Source organism: Phalangium opilio, unplaced genomic scaffold (genome assembly GCF_054372755.1).
Source record: "Phalangium opilio isolate 3A_F unplaced genomic scaffold, DU_Popi_V2 ptg000075l_1, whole genome shotgun sequence".
Taxonomy (NCBI): Eukaryota; Metazoa; Arthropoda; class Arachnida; order Opiliones; family Phalangiidae; genus Phalangium; species Phalangium opilio.
Genome location: NW_028324184.1, coordinates 2,830,903 through 2,855,003, shown reverse-complemented (window position 1 = coordinate 2,855,003; position 24,101 = coordinate 2,830,903). Strand labels below are relative to the sequence as shown.

Here is a 24,101-nt window from a genome sequence, read left to right as displayed (position 1 = left end):
CCTTTGTATATGGGTGTGACGTGGGCAACACGCCAGTCCGAGGGAAGTGTCCCTTCCGTTAAGGTGAGAGAAAATAGGATTAGAAGAGGTTTAGCAAGCGAGGAGGCACAGTTCTTCAGGAGGCGGTTTGGAATCCCATCAGGACCCGAAGCACTTTTTGAGTCAAGGTTGCAGAGAATTTGCTTAAGTTCTACTAAGTTTGGAATGAAATCAGGCATTTGAGCTATAAGACTTTGGGGTAATACAGTTAGATCAGGGGGATTTGAATTAAAGTTATTGGCTAAAGTGTCATTTAAAGTGTTCGCCATGGCTTCATCCGAGTCGGTTTGCGCAACATTACTGAGGCGAATATTGAGACGAGCCGGGAGGGAATGGATTTGACGGCGTATGAAACGGTAGAAGGCACGAGGGTTTGTCTTGATTGTGGATAGTTTACGAGCATGGGACTGTGAAGTTGCTTTGCGTAACAGAGATTTGACTAGACAGACTTGAGACTTGTAGAAGGGTCGGAGACGGAGTTGTGCGTGACTGTTGTTAGTGGAAATGGCGTGGCTCAGTTTCTTCCATAGTCGTTCTTTTTTGCGTATGGTACGTTTTGTAGAGCGAGTAATCCAAGGCCGGGATGGGCGCGACATTGAGTGATCATAAAGCGGAATTGCCTGAGAGATACAGGTAAAGAGTTTGTCCTTAAAAAACAACCAAGCCTCTTCGGTAGGGAGCTGAGAGATAGTGGACCAGTCCGTAGCTGCCAGCAGGGTGTTGAGTTTGATATAGTCTCCCCGACTATAGTCGAAGTCGGCTCCCAAATCTGGAACCCCTCCCACATCCAGGATATAGCGTCTCTCGATAGGGTCCAAGGCCGTGCTTCTCGGCTTCGTTACAGTCTGAAATCCCGACCAAGGGAGCAACGCGTGTCAGCCCTCGGTTGGCCCTCCCTTACTCTTCGACGTTCTTACCTGGACCTTATTAGTTTATTCAAATTTTTAATTGACCCCTCCCAATCTTATTTTATTCAAGCACCCCGTTCCATTAACACTAGAGGTCATTCCCGCAAATTGTTTCTGAAACCTTTCAAGACCGATGTCTTACGACATTCATTCTTCCGACGCATAATTCCCATTTGGAACGCCCTCCCCGCGGATGTGATATCTGTCCGGTCCATTGCCCTATTTAAAACCCGACTACGGGCTTACTTGAAACTTGAAGATTTAACTAGGCCTACCTATTTTTTGCTGTGATATGAAAATGTGATATGGTATGAACAATGTGATGTGATATGAAAATGTGATGTGACATAAAACTGTTATGTATGTAGAGAGCTGTCCTCTGCTATAAAATAGGTAATTCGAGGCATAATTAATTAGATAAATTACGAAAATTAGACTTCATTTATTTAAAAACTAAATAGGTAAGTTTCTCATTTAGTAAATGCTTGTTAATTTGAAAGTATTCCGAAAACTAACTTCGATGTAGTTTTTCCGTATCGCCAGAAGGCCATTAAATTAGCCTAGGAAGTAAACAATTACAATAGCTGGCATAGCGTACGTCTCTGCTGGGGTAAGAACTCCTTTTAACTCCTTGGATAGGGGGTTAAATTTTTCCCCCTTTTCTAACGTTGTTAGAATTCCCGAGCTCCTCTCTTGGAAGTCTTTCTTGACGTGAGCGGGGCGTGACTTCCTCAGCCCAGGGATAAGGGAGTTGAGATGGATTGGAAATGATGATGGGCGACCTGCGGCACCGTATCTCTCCCAATGTACCTCACGCCCCTACCCTTCGGTAGGCGATTGCTAAGTGCTGCCGCGTAGCGCCATTTTATTTGTATGAGAACTAGCTTCTATTTTTAAGATAGAGGGAGCGCCCTTTACAATTTCTTCCGGTACGAGTGACGTACGACCCTACCTAACCGCTGAGGATGCTGGGAGGACTATGGTGCCGTAGGTGGGGGTACACAGGCAACGCTATAGGTATGGGGGTTTCCACTCCATTCCTCTCTCCTTCAAGCTCAGCCCATGAACGCTGGATGTCTAAAGGGTAGATTGTTTGCTTTATAAAAAAATAAAAAAGGGAACGGCCACGGTCGTTAAATAGTTTTTTTTCAATAGGTTTATGAAGAGTCATAAAAAACTGAATGCCATTGACTGTTCCAAAATCCACCCCCCCCCATCACTTCTCCTAATTATATGCTGAAGAGGGGGTTTTAAAGTGGAAGGGAGCGTTTTCCGGTCCCTTTAGAGATCCAGCCTTCATTTTTAGCCAATAGTTTTTTGAATTTTTTCACTCACGATAGGGCAAATTTTGGCGTACGAGTCGCACCTAAACCGAAGATCTGAGAAAAGTTATCGCGAGGTGGCGAATGTGTCGCCCTTCTCCAGTATTGCTACACAAGAGAGGGGAGTTGCAAACCCCGCTTTTGGTTACTTCCTAGGCTAATTTAATGGACTTCTGGTATCGCCTATGACAATTTCCCTAAAAACCGGGTAAAATGTAATACTTTTTCTATGGGACGCTAATCCTAGAAAGGTGATTTTTTCGTTTAGCATTACAAACGGGTATCAATTCATATCTACTACAAGGGCCTACCGGCCCTGTAGAATATCATTTTAATATTAAATATTTTTAATGAATAAATTCATGGTCATATTCAATATTGTTCGTGAAGGTTTTAAAAATAACTAACACAAACATAGTATCACTACCAGTTTCTCGTTAAGACGCTAGTTACATTCCACAATTTTGTAATATCATATAGCCGGTCCGGTGACTATTCCGTAACCTTCGCCAACATTATTATCCAGGCCTGAGCGCGCTATCTCGGGAAAGGGAGTAAAGGCGTATTTGGGCACCACGCATAGGTGGCGCTTTTGAGAACCTCTTACCTCCCGCGAAATTTAAAACCCAGAAAAACTGTGGGTAGAGGGATGAACTTGGGTAATTGAAAACTACGAATTATTAGAAATCTAAGGGAATGGTTTTAAGTAATATATTTAAAATATAAAATAAGTCATTTGTAAATGAATTTTTTTTATTTCTTTTATGTTTGTAGCAAGTTTTTCATCACATTTCAAAAATAGGAATGTTAAAACATGAAATTTTTTTTGACTTCTTTTAAACTAGTATCACATTTTTAAGCAGTGTCACATTTTAAAAATATTTGAAAATTCAAATTTAATGGTTGACACATTTTTTTCCCTGCTTTCACTGTTTCCAGTTGAGTTGACTATATGGTTTTTTGGATTTTCATTACCACTAAGAGATTCATGGTGCCCAAAAGAGCAAGGGACTGTGGCAGGAGAAAGATCGTCATGGGTCTCGTTACATCTTGTAACAGGAGAAATGTTACTATTTGGTGTAGGGGACAAAGTTTCGGTGTTGGCCGATTCATTTGAAAAATTAAGCGTCCTTGAAATTGAATGTCTGGAATTTGACACATTCTCAATTGACGATAGAGGGGTTCTAGTACAATCCAATTTTGTTCTTTTGGGTGATAACTGCCTAGATGGCGAATCTTTATTGAAAAATACTGGGATTGCAAAAGAGAGTAATCGTTTAACTTTAGACGTTGAAAAACTGAAGTCCTCTACTTTAAAATGTTTGCTACATATCCTGTAACTTTCAACATTTTTTTCATAATGACTAATATCATCTGTAGGAACTTTTTCAAATATTGCACAAATCCATTTCTTTCTTGTCTCAGGTTCTTTAGGAAATGAATGAAAACTGTACTGTACTCTATCTTCATTTTGGCTTCTCTTTTTACTCTTCGTTCCAGTACTTTCATTACATGAGGGTACTACGCATTTTATAGCCATCCTGTCTATACTTACGAGCACTAGAAAATATTACTATTTTACTCAAGCTAATAAGTAGAACCACGCACGAATAACTTAAAAAATTAATACGCTCCAAATTTAGAGAGGCCGATTTAGAGTTAATGTTGCAATATTTAGGAAAAGTATCAGGGTAAAAACAAATCTAATTAGCAATATGATAGAAAAGGCTCCAATTTATCTATTTTGTTAATAACAACCACCAAAACAAGTTAAAAAGACTAAGAATTTCGCTAAGCCTTAGCTTAACTAGTTATTTGAAAATTTGGATTTCCTTCACAACTTATATGTAAATATTACTACATTTTCTACATTAAAAATATTTACTGATTTTCAATTTTAATATACATCGCACTTCTTAATTTATTTTACAACGAAAATTTAACTTACACTCTGCTGAAACTTTCAAAATTCATCCACCGTCCCAACTCCCAAGACGTAAATGTTGACGAAGAAATAACCGAAAAGCGACGCAAATATTTTCAAATTTTTGCTCGTGACGTCAGTTTGTGACGTCTGTCTGTGACGTAGGAGTATCTGAAAAGCGCCCCTTGCGGATGCATTCGGCGAATTCAAAGATACCGGAAAAAATCTCGGAAAAGGAGCGCGCTCAGGCCTGGATAATAATGTTGGCGAAGCCGTAACGATAGGTTTTTACAATTTTTCAACGAACGAAAACTTTGTCTTAGTGAGTATCTACTACAGTTTTCTAGAACAGTAATGTGTGAAACGAAAATGAAAACACGTTGCGCAAGGGATAGACTAATCTGCTGAATGTCTGAACGTCTGAACTGCTGAAAATAGTAGAATTCCTACTATAAAATTCTCCCATCCTACCAAACCGTAAACTGTCTGAACCTTTTTGACTATTTTGCTGAAATGCTGAATTCTGAACCGTGAACTTTGAAATTAATGTAAGATAGAGACCGTCTGAACTTTTTTGACTAATTTTCTGAAATGCTGAATTCTGAACCGTGAATTTTGAAAACGAAGTAGAATGGAGACCGTGTGAAATTTTTGGACTATTTTGCTGAAATGCTGAATTCTGAACCGTGAATTTTGAAAATGAAGTAGAATGGAGACCGTCTGAACTTTTTTGACTATTTTGCTGAAATGCCGAATTCTGAACCGAAATTAATGTAAGATAGAGACCGTCTGAACTTTTTTGACTATTTTGCTGTAATGCCGAATACTGAACCGAAATTAATGTAAGATAAAGACCGTCTGAACTTTTTGACTATTTTGCTGAAATGCTGAATTCTGAATCGTGAACTTTGAAATTAATGTAAGATAGAGACCGTCTGAATTTTTTTGACTATTTTACTGAAATGCTGAATTGATAATATGCCGGGGGGAGGGCAACTAAATGAACTTCAAGGACTGGCGACAGAAGTATAGCTATGATATATTTAGGACATACAGAATTTACCAAAACCATTCATTTTTGGTAAAGTAATCTGAGAAATTTCCAAATTATTGTGTGAAGAAAATTTTAGAAATTCCAAAAATAAGGAAAAGGAGAATATAAGCTGGAAATTGTGAAAATTACATTAGTGATATTTTAGTTTCTAAAAAAAGCATTAAACCAATATTTTGGGAAAATGGCACTAATTTCAAAGTTCACGGTTCAGAATTCAGCATTTCAGGAAAATAGTCAAAAAGGTTCAGACAGTTTACGGTTTGGTAGGATGGGAGAATTTTATAGTAGGAATTCCACTATTTTTCAGCAGTTCAGACGTTCAGACATTCAGCAGATTAGTCGATCCCGTTGCGCAATCAACACATTTTGAAATGGTTCTATCAAAGTTCTAAATTTCTGAGTATGCTTAAATACAACCCACTTAATTAGTCCATATGATTATAACGTTGATGTCTGATCAAATTACTCTTCCTCACACTTGCATAGTCACACTGATCACATTTGAAGGGTTTTTCACCGCTATGAATGCGTTGATGTTCGATTAAAGTACACTTACGGGTACTAACATAATCACCCTCGTCGCATTTAAAAGATTTTTCACCAGAGTGAATGCATTGATGTCTGGTCAAATCATCCTTTCGCGCACTTGCATAGTCACAATGATCACACCCGAAGGGTTTTTCACCACTGTGAATGCGTTTGTGCGTGATCAAAACATTCTTACACTTACTTGCATGTTCACATTGATCACTTTTGAAGGGTTTTTCACCACTGTGAGTGCGTTGATGATTGATCAAATTTTTCTTCTGCACGCACGCATAGTCACACTGATCACATTTGAAGGGTTTTTCACCACTGTGAATGCGTTTGTGTATGATCAAAGCATTCTTCCGCGTACTTGCATAGTCACACTGATCACATTTGAAGGGTTTTTCACCACTGTGAATGCGTTCATGTTTGATCAAATCACTCTTACACGTACTTGCATAATCACACTGATCACATTTGAAGGGTTTTTCACCACTGTGAGTGCGTTCATGATTGATCAAATTTTTCTTCTGCACGCACGCATAGTCACACTGATCACATTTGAAGGGTTTTTCACCACTGTGAATGCGTTGATGCCTGAGAAAAACATCTTTCCGTGTGAAAGAGTAATCACACTGATTGCATTTGAAAGGTTTTTCACCACTGTGAATGAGTTGATGTCTGATCAACCGATTCTTCTGCGTGCACGCATGTTCACACTGATCACATTTGAAAGGTTTTTCACCACTGTGCATGCGTTTGTGTATGATCAAAACATTTTTCCGCGTACATGCATAGTCACACTGATCACATTTCAATGGTTTTTCACCACTGTGAATGCGCTGATGTTTGATCAAATTAATCTTCTGCGAGTACGCATTGTCACACTGATCACATTTGAAGGGTTTTTCACCACTGTGAATGCGTTGATGTCTGAACAAATCATTCTTCCTCGCACTTGCATAGTCACAAAGATCACATTTGAAGCGTTTTTCTTTGGTATCCTTTCGAATGTCAAGTTCAAGATCCCTTTCATATTTAGGTGAATATTTATATCGAGTTGAACATTTTTTCTTGGATTTTCCTACAGAAAAGAAATAAATTAAAACCTCAAATGAAATCATAACAACGCTTCAAAAACATTGTACTGTTCAAAAGCAATTGATAAAACAAGTTATGCTTAGGCTTGAAAATACACAAAGACAAAGAAAACAAGTTCGTAAAAAAAAATAATCTATGTCCGAGTCGAACAGCGGTCTCCAAAGACTTAACCTTACCTAAGTCAACGTGGAAAAAAATGATAAAAACAAATTGTAAAGTATAAAAAATAGACATATAAAACAGATTCTATATTTATTTGTTTGACTTATATTCCACGTAAATCTAGGAGGTGCACAAATCTATGACTGTTGAATATATTTGCAGTGATGTCACCGGTTTCGATCAAGGAGGAGGAATGGAAGTTTTCCTCCTGATTAGATTAGTTTGTAGCGGTTCAGCTACTGAGCCTACACACACGCATAATTCCATAAATTAGGCTTAGCGTTCAGGCTCCTGCCTATCTAACTTGTGACTAGGCCTATATCATAAGATAATTTTGAGTCTCGTCACTTGAGGGCGCACTATTGCAGTCTTTGCGCACCCCCTTGTGAGGATAGGCCGAACTACTGCCAAGTCAAATGGGGGTAGCGCCATAGGGTTTCTTCTATTTATACATTACCATAAGGACATCACTCTCTCCAAGGGCCCAAGATTCAATGTTACGGTTGAAATGTATGTATGTCCGATTTGGTCAGCCATCCGTCTCATCTCAAGTGGTATAATAATTGTATAGCCTAAACAGAGGCCGAGCGCATTCGCTACATAGTAACCCGGCATTGAACATTTTTCCCTCCTTCAAAGATTTCTCACGACAGCTCTTCGTGATTTTTACTAAGCGCGAATTTACCTCTTGTGTCTGAGAGAGCTGGGGGGTTCTGGAAATTCTCTTACTTATTTTTTCCCCTCGGTCCTTCCTCTCTCGCCTCCCCGCCTGTTTTAGTTTGATACCCAACCGCTTGGGAGCGTTATCTCAGAGCTCGCGTCTAGACCACGACCGGCTTAGGATATCGGTCGTGGCTGATTTTGAAAATTATTTTTCTCTCCCGCGAATTTCATGAAAAATTCGGAAGGAGCCCCTATACAAAATTTACGTCACATCTAGCAGAACTAGATGTTTTTGCTAATAGATGCGCTTGGGCCCTTAGAGAGATGATATCCTTATGACATTACACTCACCGAGGTATGAAGAGCCATGTTGTGTTCAATGTATGGTCTTGGAAGCAAGCGGGCCTAGCCGAATACGTAGCGCGCGAGAACTAAACTTAAACTACTAGAGGGTCGTGAAATCCGTACCATCAACCTCGCCGAAAATCAGATGTTGACTTGACCGGTGTAGAAATGTTCCCTTGGACTATGCCAGTTGACCTGACCACTAACTAGCGCTCTCACCGCTACTTAGTAACTAACTCTCTCGCTCTATGGCTTTGACTATTTATAGCATCTAACTTAGCAGTAGTTCGGCCTATCCTCACAAGGGGGCGCGCAAGGACTGCAATAGTGCGCCCTCAAGTGAGGAGACTCAAAACAAGTTGGGAAACCAAAATAAACCTCTCCGAGTCGAGACGAATTTACTTTCCAAACACAAGTCCACCATGGACGAACCAATACTGAAGGACGGATGGCAGAGGGAGAAAGTTGAAAAATACTTGTTAATTCGCCTCCTAGCGGCAGATAGTAGCAAACCGGACAGTGGGGGAATCAACGTTCTAACGAGGGAAGTAGCTAACGTCTTATTTTGTCTAGATGGCGCTAGCGTTTTCCGGGATTTGACTCCGCATTTTCATAACACCCTCCATGTTGGGGCTGAAAAGAGGGAAGTAAGCTTTACATTGGTTGTTAAGTCGCTTAGTAATGGGCTGCCATTGGTCCTTCAGTATTACTTCGTCCATGGGTCCACCACCCAATGAGAAAAACCGGAAATACGTAGCTCAAATTGGCGGGATATTGCGAAGGTCATTTGTAAAGGTTTAATCGTTTAACATTTCCCCGTGTATTCACATAATTCTAATGATGACCTAATATCAGAAGAAAATAGGGGAAGTACGTATTCTTAGCTATTTCGCGAGACGTCACTTTATCGGTTTTTTCGCGCCACTGAATATCCGCTTTTTTTGGCGGGAAACCGCGGATGAATACAAGAAACTATTTTCTTCGAAGGTTCGTCTGCTATTGTTGATCCTTCTGGTAGTGTCTTTATATTAGACTTCTTCAGTTTACTATGGCCGAGGCTTAACGAGTCACTCGAATTTGGCGAAAAATCTACTTGAATACCTTTAGTTTTGCCTTTAAAACTTGTCTGGCTTTTCTTGTCACTATTTTCACGATATACTAAATTACACTGGACAGAACTATCCATTTTTAACTCTTAATTGAACGATAACTTTCAATATCAATCTACCCGGCCGAAAGAAGGACGGAAATCGTCGTCTATACTCTGTAGTTCGGTTTCTCACGGTATGGTGGCGCACCTTCAAAAATTTCTATCGGTTCTCTGCCTATCTCTGATTGGCCAATTTAAAGCGTAGCTTGTTTCTGGGAGAGAAGGACGACTTGCACTAGCTAAAGGTACGAATACGTACTTCCCTATTTTCTTCTGCTAATATCTATCACTTCAGTGTGTATTTAACTTTCGGCTCACTCTGAACCGTTAACACCTCTTGAAAGAGGACACGAAACAAGGTCAATTCTGGTTTAAATATAGGGTTTCTTATTTCATAGACCCAATCGCTTCAACACCTATAGAGACGAAGTATTAAAATCCATATTGTGTAGTGAAATTAAAAGTTGCGTTTACACTATATATAAATGTAGTAAAGCTGAATTAAAAAGTAAACACCAAATTTGAAATGTTAATATAAAAGATGTTCTTGGAATATTGAGATGAAACAGAGCTTTATAGCTACACAACTACTAAACGAATCGTAATGCCGAAAAAATATTTAAAATATTTCCATTTAATATTCTGCAAAAAGGAAATGTTATCGTTTTGTAAGAGATCTTATCATCCTACTCGCTTTATATTAACTTTGATATGCGTGTAGTGTTTCGATTCGGATGCAATCTTCATTACTCGTTCTATATAAACTCTCACTTGTGTCATTACATAGAAATACGTTTATCTTAAATAATTAAATAAATATAATTATTTTAATCTTCAATAATTAACATTAATAATGGTTAAATCGTTTAAAATAAAGTTATTCCTATTATCTTTTGAAACTTTTCTAATATTGGCGTTTAAAGTGAAGGGTACCCCTCTTGCCCGCTTTCTTCAAATTTTGGGGTATATATACGATTCGTTTCCATTATAATAATAGATAAAAACGCATTCGCGTGAACCCTTGGTGGAAGCCCTGCCGTGGGGAGGCTAGACGTTTCTCGTAACCCTAGCCGATCGCCGCGTAAATCTTGAAACCAAACGATGACGAAGGAAAAGAAGCCAGAATGTACTGACTGGCGTCCATGTGGAATGGACAAAGACCTGAAGATGGTGGTGCATAGAAGCTGGTGTCAATGTGGAATTGACGAAGAACAGAAGATGGTGTCGCATAGAAGCTGGTGTCAATGTCTAATTGACGAAGAACAGAAGATGGTGGCGCATAGAAGCTGGTGTCAAGGTGAAATTGACGAAGAATAGAAGATGGTGGTGCTTGGAAGCCAGCAAGTACAGACTAGTGTCCATGTGGAGTAGAATAGCCAGCGGAGACAAACACAATTTTCCAAATTTCCGTGAACTGTCAATGCAGTCCGGAAATTGGGAACACGTTTGCTCCGATACGCAAACTGCGAACGCGGTCACGTGGGGTGTGACAGACAGACACACACACAGACAGACACACACACATGTCCAGTGTAATACCTCTCCGTGACGTCATCGTCACTCGGAGAGGTAAATTATCCTATGATATAGGCCTTGTCACAAGCTAGATAGACAGGAGCCTAAACGGTAAGCCTAATTTATTCAATTATGAGTTTGTGTACGCTCAGTAGCTGAACCGCTACATCCCCCCATACGTTGAAAAAGAAGAAACCCTTTAAAAGTTTTGAAGTCATTAATAAGGATGGAAAAAACGTCTTGAGGAAGGCAGGAAGACGTTTTTTCTGTCCACTCTCCTTCTACACGGACAGAGATTGTGGAAACTTAAAAAAAAAATAGAAAGGTAATAAAAATATACTTATAAAACACATTAAAGAGTAAGTAAAGACATTTTCCTGGAAATGTTAATTCCTTCATTTTTGGTAAATATGAACTGTAAAATGTTCATTTCTAAAGTTTTATAAAAATCTGACGAGCGGTTATTGAATTATAACGAAAACAAAACGAGATTTAGAAAAGGCAACTTTTGTAAACATTGAACACGTGCAATATAGATCTGACGTCAAGAGAGCTGGCTCCGTTATTGGCTGGTATAATGCATTGGTTAGTTATGGGAAGGCGTGTCTAATTCAGTCCCTCTAACAAAATATTTCTGACTGGATACTACCAAATACTACCGCGGCTAGTGAAAAACTCCCACACCGCTTCGGTTTCCTACTATATCTCAATATTAGCCTTTTCACACCTTATGGCCGCGCATCAGCAGTTGCAATGTTTGGCGCCATGAGTTTTACGCTTGTAAAATAAACTACGATGGACGTGTTTTAGAACGTTAAGAAATAAACAGTGTTTGAGTTCTAATGGAAACGGTGCAATGATAATAGTTGGTTGAAACTCACTAAGCCTCGGCGACCGTATGGGATCATCGCTTCATCGGCTGACATCGCCGATGCTGGGCCGAAAGCCCGAAAGCGCCGCGTTACCCGCGTATAACACGCTCGTAAGCAGTAGGAGGCGAGATACTAACTGGTGGGAAAATATGGAAAGAAAAGTACCAATTTTACTACTATCAGAGCGGTCTAAATCCCTAAGCTATGACGTCAGACAGCAGAGACAAATTCAATTCTATTTGGCGGCAATTTTAGCACCTCTTTTTTTATCAATATTTGAAGTTAATTTTTAAATATTTAGAGGTGGATTTTTGGTGAAAATTTTTTTTATTCTGAATGAGGTCGTTGAAATCTATAGAAATGTATGATTTCTATAGAAATTTAAGGAGAAGTCAAAATGTCTTTACTTACTCTTTAAATATTATTTGTTTGAATGATATCCCACGTAAACCTAAGAGGTGCACAAATCTGACTGTAAAATATATTTGCAGTGATGTCACAGGGTTCGATCAGGGAGGGGAATGTAAGCTTTCCCCCTGATACGACTAATTAAACTTACAGAACCGTCAGAGTCACTATTTAGAGACAACGCACATTCTGCTTTATGCCTTTAAATGTTTAGCTCGTGTGAATTTTAATTTAGATCCAGCCCGAGCCGTTAAATCTTTGCGCATTACATTATCTAGAAAAAAACTTTGTTAAACCGCCCGATGTGTTTCTATGGAGGACTTATCACCGCTATGAATGTATTTATGCGCAATCAAACAACTCTTCTGAGTGCATTGCACTCTGATCACATTTGAAGGGTTTTTCGCCACCGTGAATACGTAGATGACAGATCAAATGATTCTTCATTGTGCTGGCATAATCACACCCTTGTGTCCCATTCGACCGAACGCGTTTCCCATTCAACCGAAAACAGCCCAAATGTGCGGTTTTGGGAAAATATATATCAAAATTTAAAAAGCAAACGTTTTCACTTTTTTTAAGCAATTTTTTACCCTACAGTTTTCGTTGTATATATATATTGATGTTTGAAATGCAAAATTTAATTTTAAGAGTGATTGATAATGGAGAGAATTGCATTGTTTTGGAAAAGGTGGCAGCTAACTATTAGGAGAATATTTTGGAAAGGTGGCAGCTAATTAGTAGGAGAATGTTTAGGAAAAGGTGGCAGCTAACTATTAGGAGAATATTTTGGAAAAGGTGAGAGCTAATTAATAGGAGAATATTTAGGAAAAGGTGGCAACTAATTAATAGGAGAATATTTTGGAAAAGGTGGCAACGAATTATTGGAACCATTGTTTTGGAAAAGGTGGCAGCTAACTATTAGGAGAATATTTTGGAAAAGGTGGCAGCTAATTAGTAGGAGAATGTTTAGGAAAAGGTGGCAGCTAACTATTAGGAGAATATTTTGGAAAAGGTGGCAGCTAATTAATAGGAGAATATTTAGGAAAAGGTGGCAACTAATTAATAGGAGAATATTTTGGAAAAGGTGGCAACGAATTATTGTAACCATTGTTTCGGAAAAGGTGGCAGCTAACTATTAGGAGAATATTTTGGAAAAGGTGGCAGCTAATTAGTAGGAGAATGTTTAGGAAAAGGTGGCAGCTAACTATTAGGAGAATATTTTGGAAAAGGTGGCAGCTAATTAATAGGAGAATATTTAGGAAAAGGTGGCAACGAATTATTGTAACCATTGTTTTGGAAAAGGTGGCAGCTAACTATTAGGAGAATATTTTGGAAAAGGTGGCAGCTAATTAGTAGGAGAATATTTTGGAAAAGGTGGCAGCTAATTAGTAGGAGAATGTTTAGGAAAAGGTGGCAGCTAACCATTAGGAGAATACTTTGGAAAAGGTGGCAGCTAATTAGTAGGAGAATGTTTTGGAAAAGGTGAAAGCTAATGAATAGGAGAATATTTAGGAAAAGGTGGCAACTAATTAGTAGGAGAATATTTTGGAAAAGGTGGCAACTAATTAATAGCAGAATATTTTGGAAAAGGTGGCAACTAATTAATAGCAGAATACTTTGGAAAAGGTGGCAACGAATTATTGGAACCATTGTTTTGGAAAAGGTGGCAGCTAACTATTAGGAGAATATTTTGGAAAAGGTGGCAGCTAACTATTAGGAGAATATTTTGGAAAAGGTGGCAGCTAACCATTAGGAGAATACTTAGGAAAAGGTGGCAGCTAATTAGTAGGAGAATGTTTTGGAAAAGGTGAAAGCTAATTAATAGGAGAATGTTTAGGAAAAGGTGGCAGCTAACCATTAGGAGAATACTTTGGAAAAGGTGGCATCTAATTAGTAGGAGAATGTTTTGGAAAAGGTGAAAGCTAATTAATAGGAGAATATTTAGGAAAAGGTGGCAACTAATTAGTAGGAGAATATTTTGGAAAAGGTGGCAACTAATTAATAGCAGAATATTTTGGAAAAGGTGGCAACGAATTATTGAAACCATTGTTTTGGAAAAGGTGGCAGCTAACTATTAGGAGAATATTTTGGAAAAGGTAGCAGCTAATTAGTTGGAGAATGTTTAGGAAAAGGTGGCAGCTAACTATTAGGAGAATATTTTGGAAAAGGTGGCAGCTAACTATTAGGAGAATATTTTGCAAAAGGTGGCAGCTAATTAATAGGAGAATATTTAGGAAAAGGTGGCAACTAATTAATAGGAGAATATTTTGGAATAGGTGGCAACTAATTAATAGGAGAATATTTTGGAATAGGTGGCAGCTAACTATTTGGAGAATATTTGGAAATGGTGGCAGCTAATTAATAGGAGAATATTTAGGAAAAGGTGGCAACTAATTAATAGGAGAATATTTTGGAAAAGGAGGCAACGAATTATTGGAACCATGGTTTTGGAAAAGGTGGTAGCTTACTATTAGGAGAATATTTTGGAAAAGGTGGCAGCTAATTAGTAGAAGAATGTTTAGGAAAAGGTGGCAGCTAACTATTAGGAGAATATTTTGGAAAAGGTTGCAGCTAATTAGTAGGATAATGTTTTGGAAAAGGTGGCAGCTAATTAATAGGATAATAACGTAACCTAACCGAACCTGACCTAACCTAACCAAACTTACAATTTCCTTCTCTGGGTTTGAACCCGAGCCTCTGAATTAAAAGCCTCATATTCTACCATGCTGCTGCGGTGATTCGAAATCATCACAGACATTTAATTAACTAATTCTTTCAAATAAATTCCCATTCAGCAGAAACCCGCCATTGGGCTGGAAATTTAAATATATTCTCCATAAAAAACCAAAATGCGGTTTCGGTCCAATGGGACTATACCAATCCCACTGATCACATTTGAAGGGTTTTTCAGCACTGTCAATACGATTGTGAATGCGTTTGTGTATGATCAAATTACTCATACGATTACTAAAATATTCGCACTGATCACATTTGAAGGGTTTTTCTCCACTGTGAATAAGTTCATGCCTGATCAATGAACTCTTCTGCGTACTTGCAAAGTCACATTGATGACATTTGAACGGTTTTTCACCGCTATGAATGCGTTGATATGATGCTTGCATGTATAGTTATACTGATCACATTTGAAGGGTTTTCTTCGTTACCCTTTTTTACGCGACGTTGTAGGCCTAATTTATATTCAATTGAATATTTGAGCCCCGTTGTACGTTTCTTCTTCAATTTTCCTATAGAAAACATAGAAACCACAAACAACACTTACAATTTATTATCAATTGAACTTCATAAAAAAAGGTAATGCGTTCGAAAACGCGGTGTTAAAGAAAAAAAGGTGTGTTGAAACGGTGTTGTTCAAGGGCGTTTTCTGATGAATAAACGCGCATATCAACAAAAAGGGGATGAAGATTAACTTAAATGGCCAGAAGAAACCTTGGCTCGAAACCTAAAAGGTTGTACTTTCAGCTGATTTTGAGGGAATCATATGCTTGGTGACGCTGCGTAAAGACCAGTTGCCAATTTATTTCGTTCTCCCCTCTCTATATTGTCAAAGAATTATTGCTCGAAATAAGCACCAGCTATGATAAGAGAAGAGTGAAGACCCTTGGAAAAGGGGTATTTTATGGGTTTGTTTCAAATTTCAAAAGGATGAAAGGTCGTTTAGTGCTACAGTTCAAAGTATCAGAAGATAATAGAAATCTATTAGCTTCTGAAAGTATGTAGAGTCTTAAAAATAACGTAAAAAGTGTGAACGTTTTGTCCAACACATGTTACAACCACAACGACTGAAAGTTCAATAGCACTTGATAAAATCGGTCATGCCGAGTACTAAAATGACACAAAGTTAAAGAAAACAAGTTCGGGAAAATAAATTAATACCGCTCCGAATCGAAATGACTGTCTTCGAAAGTATCAGTGGAAACTAATGGTTGTTAATTATTAAGAAAATATTTAAGTTTTTAGTCTATTGCAATATAAATATGCTTCTAAAATAAATTGGAAGGGAAAATGATCATTGAAATGCGTTATAATGTCCTCTCTTTTTTTTCTAGGTGACGGAGTTAAAATGTAAGTAACTGCAATTCGTTAACACCTAACTCCAAATTAACTCACGACTGTGCGGGATACATTTGGCCCTGGCGTTACCCTTATGAACTGAATATGATAGTATAGAAAGTGGAAAATTTTGGAAGAGCCGGATATCATCATAATTTAATAATATGGCGTAAGCGGTGGGTGTGACAAAGTCGAGATTTACTTATTGCAACGATTAAGTCAGAAGAAAAGAGAACGTCTTGGATAGTTTGCAACGACTAGGGATGCAACGATGCATCGGTCAAGAATCGGCTTCGGCCAGAATCGGCCACTTGGCCGAATAATCGTATCGGCCGATTTTTCTAAGGTAATCGGCCGATTTTTTTCGGCCGACTCTTTTTGGTTAGATCTGATCTTTTGAGCTAGTATAAAGGAACTAACAAGTTTGCAATTTAACGTAACGTGTCTGTTACTTTATTACTCCCTCTCGCTACCTCGGAGAGCCCAAATTCTCCGTCAGCCCCCTTTCAAAAACGTCACCAGTACCAGTCGCTCTCTAAGAGCGTGGCGCACATGCGCAATCGGCGCAACCGAGAGAGAAAAAATCGGAGAAGTTTGTTTACGTAATTACAAAGCTACAGTAACCACGCTGAATGCTGATCTCTAGTCTAGTGTGATCCTCTAACCGTATTTTCGGGTTTACCCTCTTTGAATTTCCTTCTCAACGGATCACGTGACGTATTAATCCTCGGCTGTGCGCCGAGGTAGATGCGCGGGAGAGCCATGGTGCCCAGCCGTTATGGTTTGCCTTCCCCCTTCTATCTTTGACTCTCCTTTCGATTTGTGCTCACTGCTACTTCCCACCCGTTCCACAAACAATGGCGCTCTATCACACTCTGCATTTTATTATTGTCAGCTATCCCTCTAATGTGTTTGGTCACTTTGGTGTCATTGTATCTAGCGTGTATTCCTGCGGTCCCTTGTTTACTTAAAGAAATAATACTTGAAGTCTTGAATGCTACTTCTTGTTTTTTAAAGGATGGGAAAGGAAAGGGTTTTTAGGAAATGAAACTTAAAACTCACGCTCAAAATTATTTTTCTCTATCCGGAATGCAAAGAAAGAACTAATCAAAAACAAGTTGTAGCAGAAAGAATGGACAAAATGTTTGTTGAACTAAATGAACTAGTATCTCGCAAACCAAACCAGATAGATTATTGTCCTTAGACATTTTTGACAAGTAGCACTCCTATACTAATGCCTAAAACGTATGACCATGAGGCCGATTACGAAAAATTACGAATCGTTGCATCCCTAGCAACGACAACATTATTTTGCCGAAAGGCTCTACCCAAATCTCAAGGATGTTTAACTTAACACCATTTTCTCTTTAAAACCCTTGTTTCCCATACATTAAGTAATTTTCAATATATTACAAATTGTATCCTTTACATTTTCAATAATAAATCGTTTCATATTTCATTATAAGTAAGACCAAAAGCGGTAAAGCTTCACACGCAAAGTACGCATCTTGGGCCTAGGGGACCGTCCATAAACTACGTCACGCGAAAAAAAGCATTTTCTGACCCCCCCGTCCCCCCAGATCACGCTTCGTCACGCTTTTCTCAGACCTCTCCCCTAAAAACTACGTCACATTTCTTTAACCCCCCCTCCGCACTATGATTTGTCTTAATTTACAAATTAAATTTGATTAATTTCTTGAGTGATATGCCGCCCTCTCAGAAATATTTTGCTCGGCTGAAAATTCAAGTTCTCTTCCGTTTTAAGCTTTTTCCCTCTGATTGACCTTTAGAATTTTAATGTCTGGATGTGCTTTCTATAAGCTTCAAAAAAGTTCCATAAAGCTTAGTTAAAGGGGCACACTTTTTAGGTTTCGACACTGTCACCGAAAACAGTCTAATCGAGCTTGAGATTTAGAAAATTTGCCAAAGAATCGAAACCATTTCAATCGGCAGGGGAATTTGATTCATCCTCACAAATAATAGGGGCGAATAAACAAAGCCATAAGAGAGATTACGCAGTTTATTTTAAATGCGCTATTTAAATTGGCTATATAAAAGTGTAAATAGTTGATAATTGCATAATTTTCTACTGTTTAAGCGATGATGGAATAACAATTTTGGTAAATTATTGTAACGGTGGACTATGGAATGTTGTCTTCTTCCATAACATAAGAGAGCCAACCTGCCTCTTACTGACTTCGTAACAAAATCAATGCTAAATGTGACGTCACGCATCGAAGAACCCCCTCCCTCCCCCTTGTCACGGACCGTCACAAATTTAGAAACCCCCTCCCCCCCATAAGAGTGTGACGTAGTTTATGGACGGTCCCTAGGTGAGCTACGCGATATATTTGAAACGCCTCGCATAGAACCTAACACAATTATTCGGTGACGCGGTTCCTTCGGCACTAAATTAAGAACCGATTGACCACTTGCATAGATTCGAGAACAGCTATAAAGACGGAGTAGGGTCTCAAAAATATTCTTTAGATGAAATTATTCACAATTTCAAAGACCATTTGGGAGTAAAATACTAAGGTCTTATCAATCTGAGCAAAATGTGCTTGGGGTCTTTAAGACACCAAGGACGGCCGGGTACCTGTATTTTTAAAAGGGAATTTTTTCTCGTCCGGTGCCCACGGAGCTCGGGCCTAAAAGCATCAAGTATTGAGTTTAATATTATTCGTAGGAAAAATTTTCCGTTTAAATTTAAAAAAAAATCTTATAAAGCTAAACTCGTATTAATTTAAATGAGACAAAATTTTTAGAAACTTAAGCTTTAAAATGCTAAGGATTGAGGATTAGGTTGAAAATTCCCGGGGAAGACAGAAGAAATGAGGGTTAGAAAGGAAGGGGTTAAAAACCTGTTAGGGGAACTACCACTAGAATATTTCGAAACATACTCTGTTTTTGGTGAGGTTTCTACTGTAATTGGGTCAATTTTGACTATTTTTGAGTTTTATGTTCCAGTCCCGAAAATCGTTGCAGACCCTAAGCGTAAAATGACTTACCAATTTCCGAACTGGCAGAAGTTGTATTACTTTCGGAATTATTTGACGAGCTACTTTCGGATGCATCAGAGCTGGACACTGAAGTATTATCTGCAACTTCAATCGGCACTCTTGGTAAATCGCTTGGCAAGTACAGTTTCACAGTTTGATTTTGTCTATTATCAGTTTTCTTTGAATCGGTCAAGGTCATTTTGGACTGGTTATCATCAAGATTCTTCTCTGGAGCTTCTTCTAGAGAACTGTTTTCCATATTTGCGTCAAGCGACGACAATTCCCAACGTTTTTCAAGACACAATTTCTTGGATCGAGTTGCTTTACTCTCATTACCTCTCTTTGTCGAAGAAATTCGTGATTTAGGATAAGAATTGTGAATTTTAAGATTGTTCTCGAGAGGCGAATCTGTCGTTGGGACAGGAGACATTTCCAACTGTCTTTCGCCCTCAAGGTGAGGTAAATAAGGAACACAGTCACTGTATTTTAGTTTAGGAATACATAGTTTCATAATTCGCGTTCCGAGACCCGCATTCGAGGTAGTTTTAGTTTGGGATGTGTTTCCTTTGCCAACCTCCGCGTCACATTGAGGTGATTCTCCCTTAATATCTTCTTCTGTCAGCGTGCCTTGGACATTGCAAGCACCTTCAGCTTTTACCAACGAACCTTAATGATCAAAACGAAAAAATAACCCTAATAGTTTCATTAAACTGGAACTACATCAGATTGCGTGTCAGGATTACGATAATGTGACACCGTACCTAAACCAAATTGCTCGAGGTCCGTGGCTTCCGCTTTAAGCAGACTTTGGTAAATGTTGCTGGGTATCTCAGCTGGTACACTTAGCGAACTACGCAAATAAAAAATCGTCAAAACTGATATAGCAACAGTAATAGAAGATTAATACATTTTATCAGAAGGGGATAATAGAAAAAGGATGACACTCTGTAACCTCTTAATACTTTAGTTATATGTAACATGATTCTTCCCAGGCTCACCCAGTCACCCTTCTTGAACATTTGCTTTCCTGCTCAACAAACTTCAGATGGGCATCACAACGTGGGGTGAATTCTATAACTGCTCGGCACTAAATCCTAAGCAATCAACCCACAAACCTTGATTGTCTTGAAGTGGGACAACAATCCACAAGCGCATGCGCCTTGGCAAATAGTTAAGCGCCAATAGAGAAATGATGAGGGAATTATTTATAGCGTATGCACACGATTCGGTTTAATAGTAACCTTGCTCCAAATGTAAAATGATGTTGAAAAGAATCATGTTACAATTACCCAGCCGCTTTGTGGCACACTTCTCTCGAAGAATTACATACTTCTGATTTTATTCACGATTATCGTGGCAAGGCTTAACGAATCAAGTTTTATGAACGCGAATTAGTCAGTCAAATAAAAATTATACTTGAGCTTAAACTTAACCATAGCCGAGACTTGGCTGTGGTTTAGTTTAATCAAATGACACAAGATGCTCCCACAGTCGAGAGGTGGAGATGACGGGCCCGCCAAGCTTAGCAAAGGCTAGTTTTAGACAGGACTGTTCACGAGCTGAGCTGAGCCAGCTTTTTAAAAGCTCGGCTTGGCTCGATTCGAAAAAAACGGCGGCTCGGCTTGACTAGAGCCGAGCTGGCTCAGTTTACATGTATAAGTTCAACAAAAATTGCTTCTATCCACAGAAGACTTGAGAACGACTCTAAATGCTATCCCATGTTTAGGATTAAAGTGTGAAAAAATCGTTATATGTTCACGGTTAGAGGCAAGAGAAAGCAAATTTCCCCACTCTTTATTTCTTGTAAAAATACAAGGGAACGCTATCAGTAGAAAGAAGGACTAAAAAGAAAGCACTATTTCAGTGACTTTGCTCGCGAGTCGTAGTGGTTCGATGCCTATTGGCTCGGCTCGACCTTAAAAAAGCTCGCTCGAAGGTCGTCACGAGCCCCAAGTCCTAGTTTTAGATCCGCCCTCATGGACAAGTTCTCATTGGTTTTTTGCTTTAAATACCTTTGTATTTGTTCTTCTGTTTGTTGAATTATCAGAACAGGATGAGATAATTCCTGTTCAATCAGTCCTAAATCATTTTCAACAGGTTCTAACTTCACACATTCAATGTTGGCTCTTTCACTTTCCTCCTATGTTATAAACAAATAACAATAATTGAACTAATACTTTGAACCTGATTCTCTTTCACATCGACTATGAAAATGAAGAATGTCACAAACCATCAGGTCCTTGATTTCACTTTCCAACTCATTAATGACCCCATCGAGCCTTTCAATTTCATCCAGTTTCTCATTTATCGTAAACAAAGTTCTCATTCTCTCTTTTTTCACGTTTGATATTAAACCATTACACTGAAAAAATAGGCTGCATTACAAAATAGGACTTCCTTCTACGCAGAATGTCTTTAAAGTGTCCAGAAAGAAAACAGAGAAACCAATGACGTGAACAAAGGGGGGATCAGAAGGGGTTATTTTCGTCACGGGCTCCACCAGAGGCTTTGAGGCGCGATAGCTTTGCAAGAACTATAAGCAAGGCTGCAGTTTGTGTGTGTAGACATAGAGCTCCCACAAGGCTCTTGTGGTGCCCTTTAATAAATCTATAAATGGTCGAGATATGTGTTTATGGTGTGTTTCTAATCACCCACAAATAAACATTGGTTTACTTAAGGTTTTTCTATTGCGATTTATACTTTAAAGCAAATGTCAGCTCCTGTGGCGCCCGTAACACACTGATTAGCCTTCTACCCACCAATTTTATGCAGCCAAAGGCAGGAACCAATCAGAAATCATCCTCAAGGGCGGAGCTAGACCTAACCTTTGACAAGCTTATTGGGTCAGTCAACTCCACCCCTTGACTATGGGAGCATCTAGTGCCGTTTTTTATACTAAACCACAGTCACAGCTGAGACATGCTTTAAAGGGATACTAGATTGGAAGGCTCATGCTGTACTGGGCAAAACGCTATAGGCTTTGAAACTCACCTTGGCTTTTAGTTGCTTTATTTGATCATCTTTGCTTAAGTGATCACAGTTGCAATCATTCTCCTCCATTTCCTATAAACAAAGTCCAGTTTTTTGAAATTTCAAATTTCTTTGCAAACCACGGATAGTCCAATAATTTCTCAAGTACCTCTTTAAGCGCCACCCTTTGAAGACTTATAGAACTCATTTCGGAAATGTCTGACTCTAAAGACATAACTTTTCAAACTAGAGATATTTTATCAAAAACAAACAACAAATCCTTTACAAAAATCAAGTGTTGCCAAAAAATTGAGAGAGAAGATAGAAAAGCTACAAGTTACAGAATAATAAAATTTAATGCGAAAATTCAAAACCCCTTTAGGTTTGGGCCAATTTCGGTTTAAATTGTGTAGCAGTCATGGTAGCAGACGATGGTATAAGTAAGGGCGTCACGACTCACGCCGGCACTGGCAGGCTGGGAAATAGCACACTTCCTCTGGTCCAAAACCAGTTTATTCATTGCTTGGACTAGTTTTTTAATTCAAGAAGTGGGGGTTACTGGTCCTCGGGACCAGTTTATTAATTGCAAATCTATTGGAGAGCAAAGGCTGGGACCAGTCCGGAGACCAGTAAATAATTTCAGACACTAGGGGGTCACTGGTCCAAAGGACTAGTTTAAAAAAATATCCTTATTTCCCAGCCTGGCCGGCAGACGGCAGCCCGGCACGGGCATTCCGTAATTTCCCTTTTGAAATTTTAAATAAAGTGCTTCAAAGAGAGAATTATTCCATTCTAAATCAGAACTTCTCAAGGCGAATGAGCGCTATCAAGGAGCAATTAAAATTGCTGACCTTGATTCTGCAGAAAGGGTCTTTAACGATGATATCAAATACTTCTCCTATTTTCATTGCTCCGTGGGAGCTCAATGATTTAACTTGGAGGAGACGGTGGGCTGGAGGAGTAAAATGTTGGTGGGACTTGTGCAGCAATGAAAGTCTCCCAGGGTACCTTGCAGTGGCGTCGCTAGGCCTTTTTTGGGGGGCTATAGCCCCCCCCCCCAAATTCCAAACTTAGCCCCCCAAAATAATCCGTAAACCCTGCCAAAAATTGCTGTTAGCAACCTAAAATTCTGTAGCAATATATATAAAAATTTCAATATCAAACAGTAAAATTTTGAAGAAAAGAACAGATAGAGACAAGTAAAATGTTTTATGTTCTTTCGAAGGGAGTCCCAATAGTGTGGACTAAAAGCTAACCAAAACTAAAAATTAACCTAAGACGAGTGAAAATCCTTCATAATCGGTTCCGTAGTCTTTATCAATAAAAGGTTGTATATCTTTAAAATATGAATATTTTCAAGTTGACACAAATTTACGGAGAGTTTTAAAGATCTGCACATTTTCCAATGAACCCATTATGCAATAGACCCAACCGACAAATCTTTTGAATTTTTATAACGGCTCAGATCTCGTTCTCAGGTTTTGAGGCTTGATTTTGACATGCGCAGAACCTGTTTTACCCCATGAGTCAGACTCTAATCCAATCAGATAAATAAGAGATTTATTTTCGTCGCTCAACGACGGAAGGTACTACAGTCAACTTTGTTAACAACACGTGGTCCGTCCTGTCCCTTAGATGGAGACTTAAGGGACTTGACCATCCCAACTTGTTTATTTGTTGGTTGGGTCTATTTTTTATATTAAGTTCTTATAATAACTTACAAATAGTTTGCCCAGATTTAGCCCCCCCCCCCATTTCAAACCCTAGCGACGCTACTGGTACCTTGCGCACGCCCCTACCCTTTCATAGTTGATTATTATGTCCTGCCGCGTAGCACCATTGTATTTGTATGAGAGTAGCTTCTATTTTTAAAACATATCGGGCCTCTTTGACGGAAACGTCATAGCCCACTCGATCATACGCTCACGGACGATTCCATTATAATAATAATAATTTATTTACTTTTGTCCACTACGGTCTTGCCCGTTACAATGCAAGGCCAAGTCAAAAAATGACTTTTAGCCGTATTCCATATTTTATACATAGTTGTTAATCATGCCTTTT

General features: G+C 38.8%; 1 protein-coding gene across 2 annotated transcripts; it reads right to left on the bottom strand.

Moving 5' to 3' along the window:
• Positions 1-1,369: 1,369 nt before the first annotated feature.
• On the bottom strand, positions 1,370-22,454 carry LOC149658815 (uncharacterized). 2 transcript variants are annotated; one of them, XM_089844437.1, is made up of 8 exons: positions 22,207-22,454; positions 22,059-22,130; positions 21,298-21,429; positions 21,080-21,207; positions 19,829-19,917; positions 19,077-19,733; positions 4,473-6,859; positions 1,370-2,773 (listed from the first exon to the last, which is right to left on the bottom strand). In XM_089844437.1, exons 1-7 carry the CDS (start codon positions 22,270-22,272, stop codon positions 5,673-5,675), a joined length of 2,331 nt encoding a protein of 776 aa, XP_089700563.1. In that variant the 5' UTR covers positions 22,273-22,454; the 3' UTR covers positions 1,370-2,773; positions 4,473-5,672. The 2 variants fall into 2 exon arrangements, with proteins under 2 accessions (XP_089700563.1, XP_089700564.1); XM_089844438.1 differs by lacking the exon at positions 1,370-2,773 and adding an exon at positions 2,848-3,829 and having other exon boundaries at positions 4,218-6,859.
• Between the last annotated feature and the right edge of the window lie 1,647 nt (positions 22,455-24,101).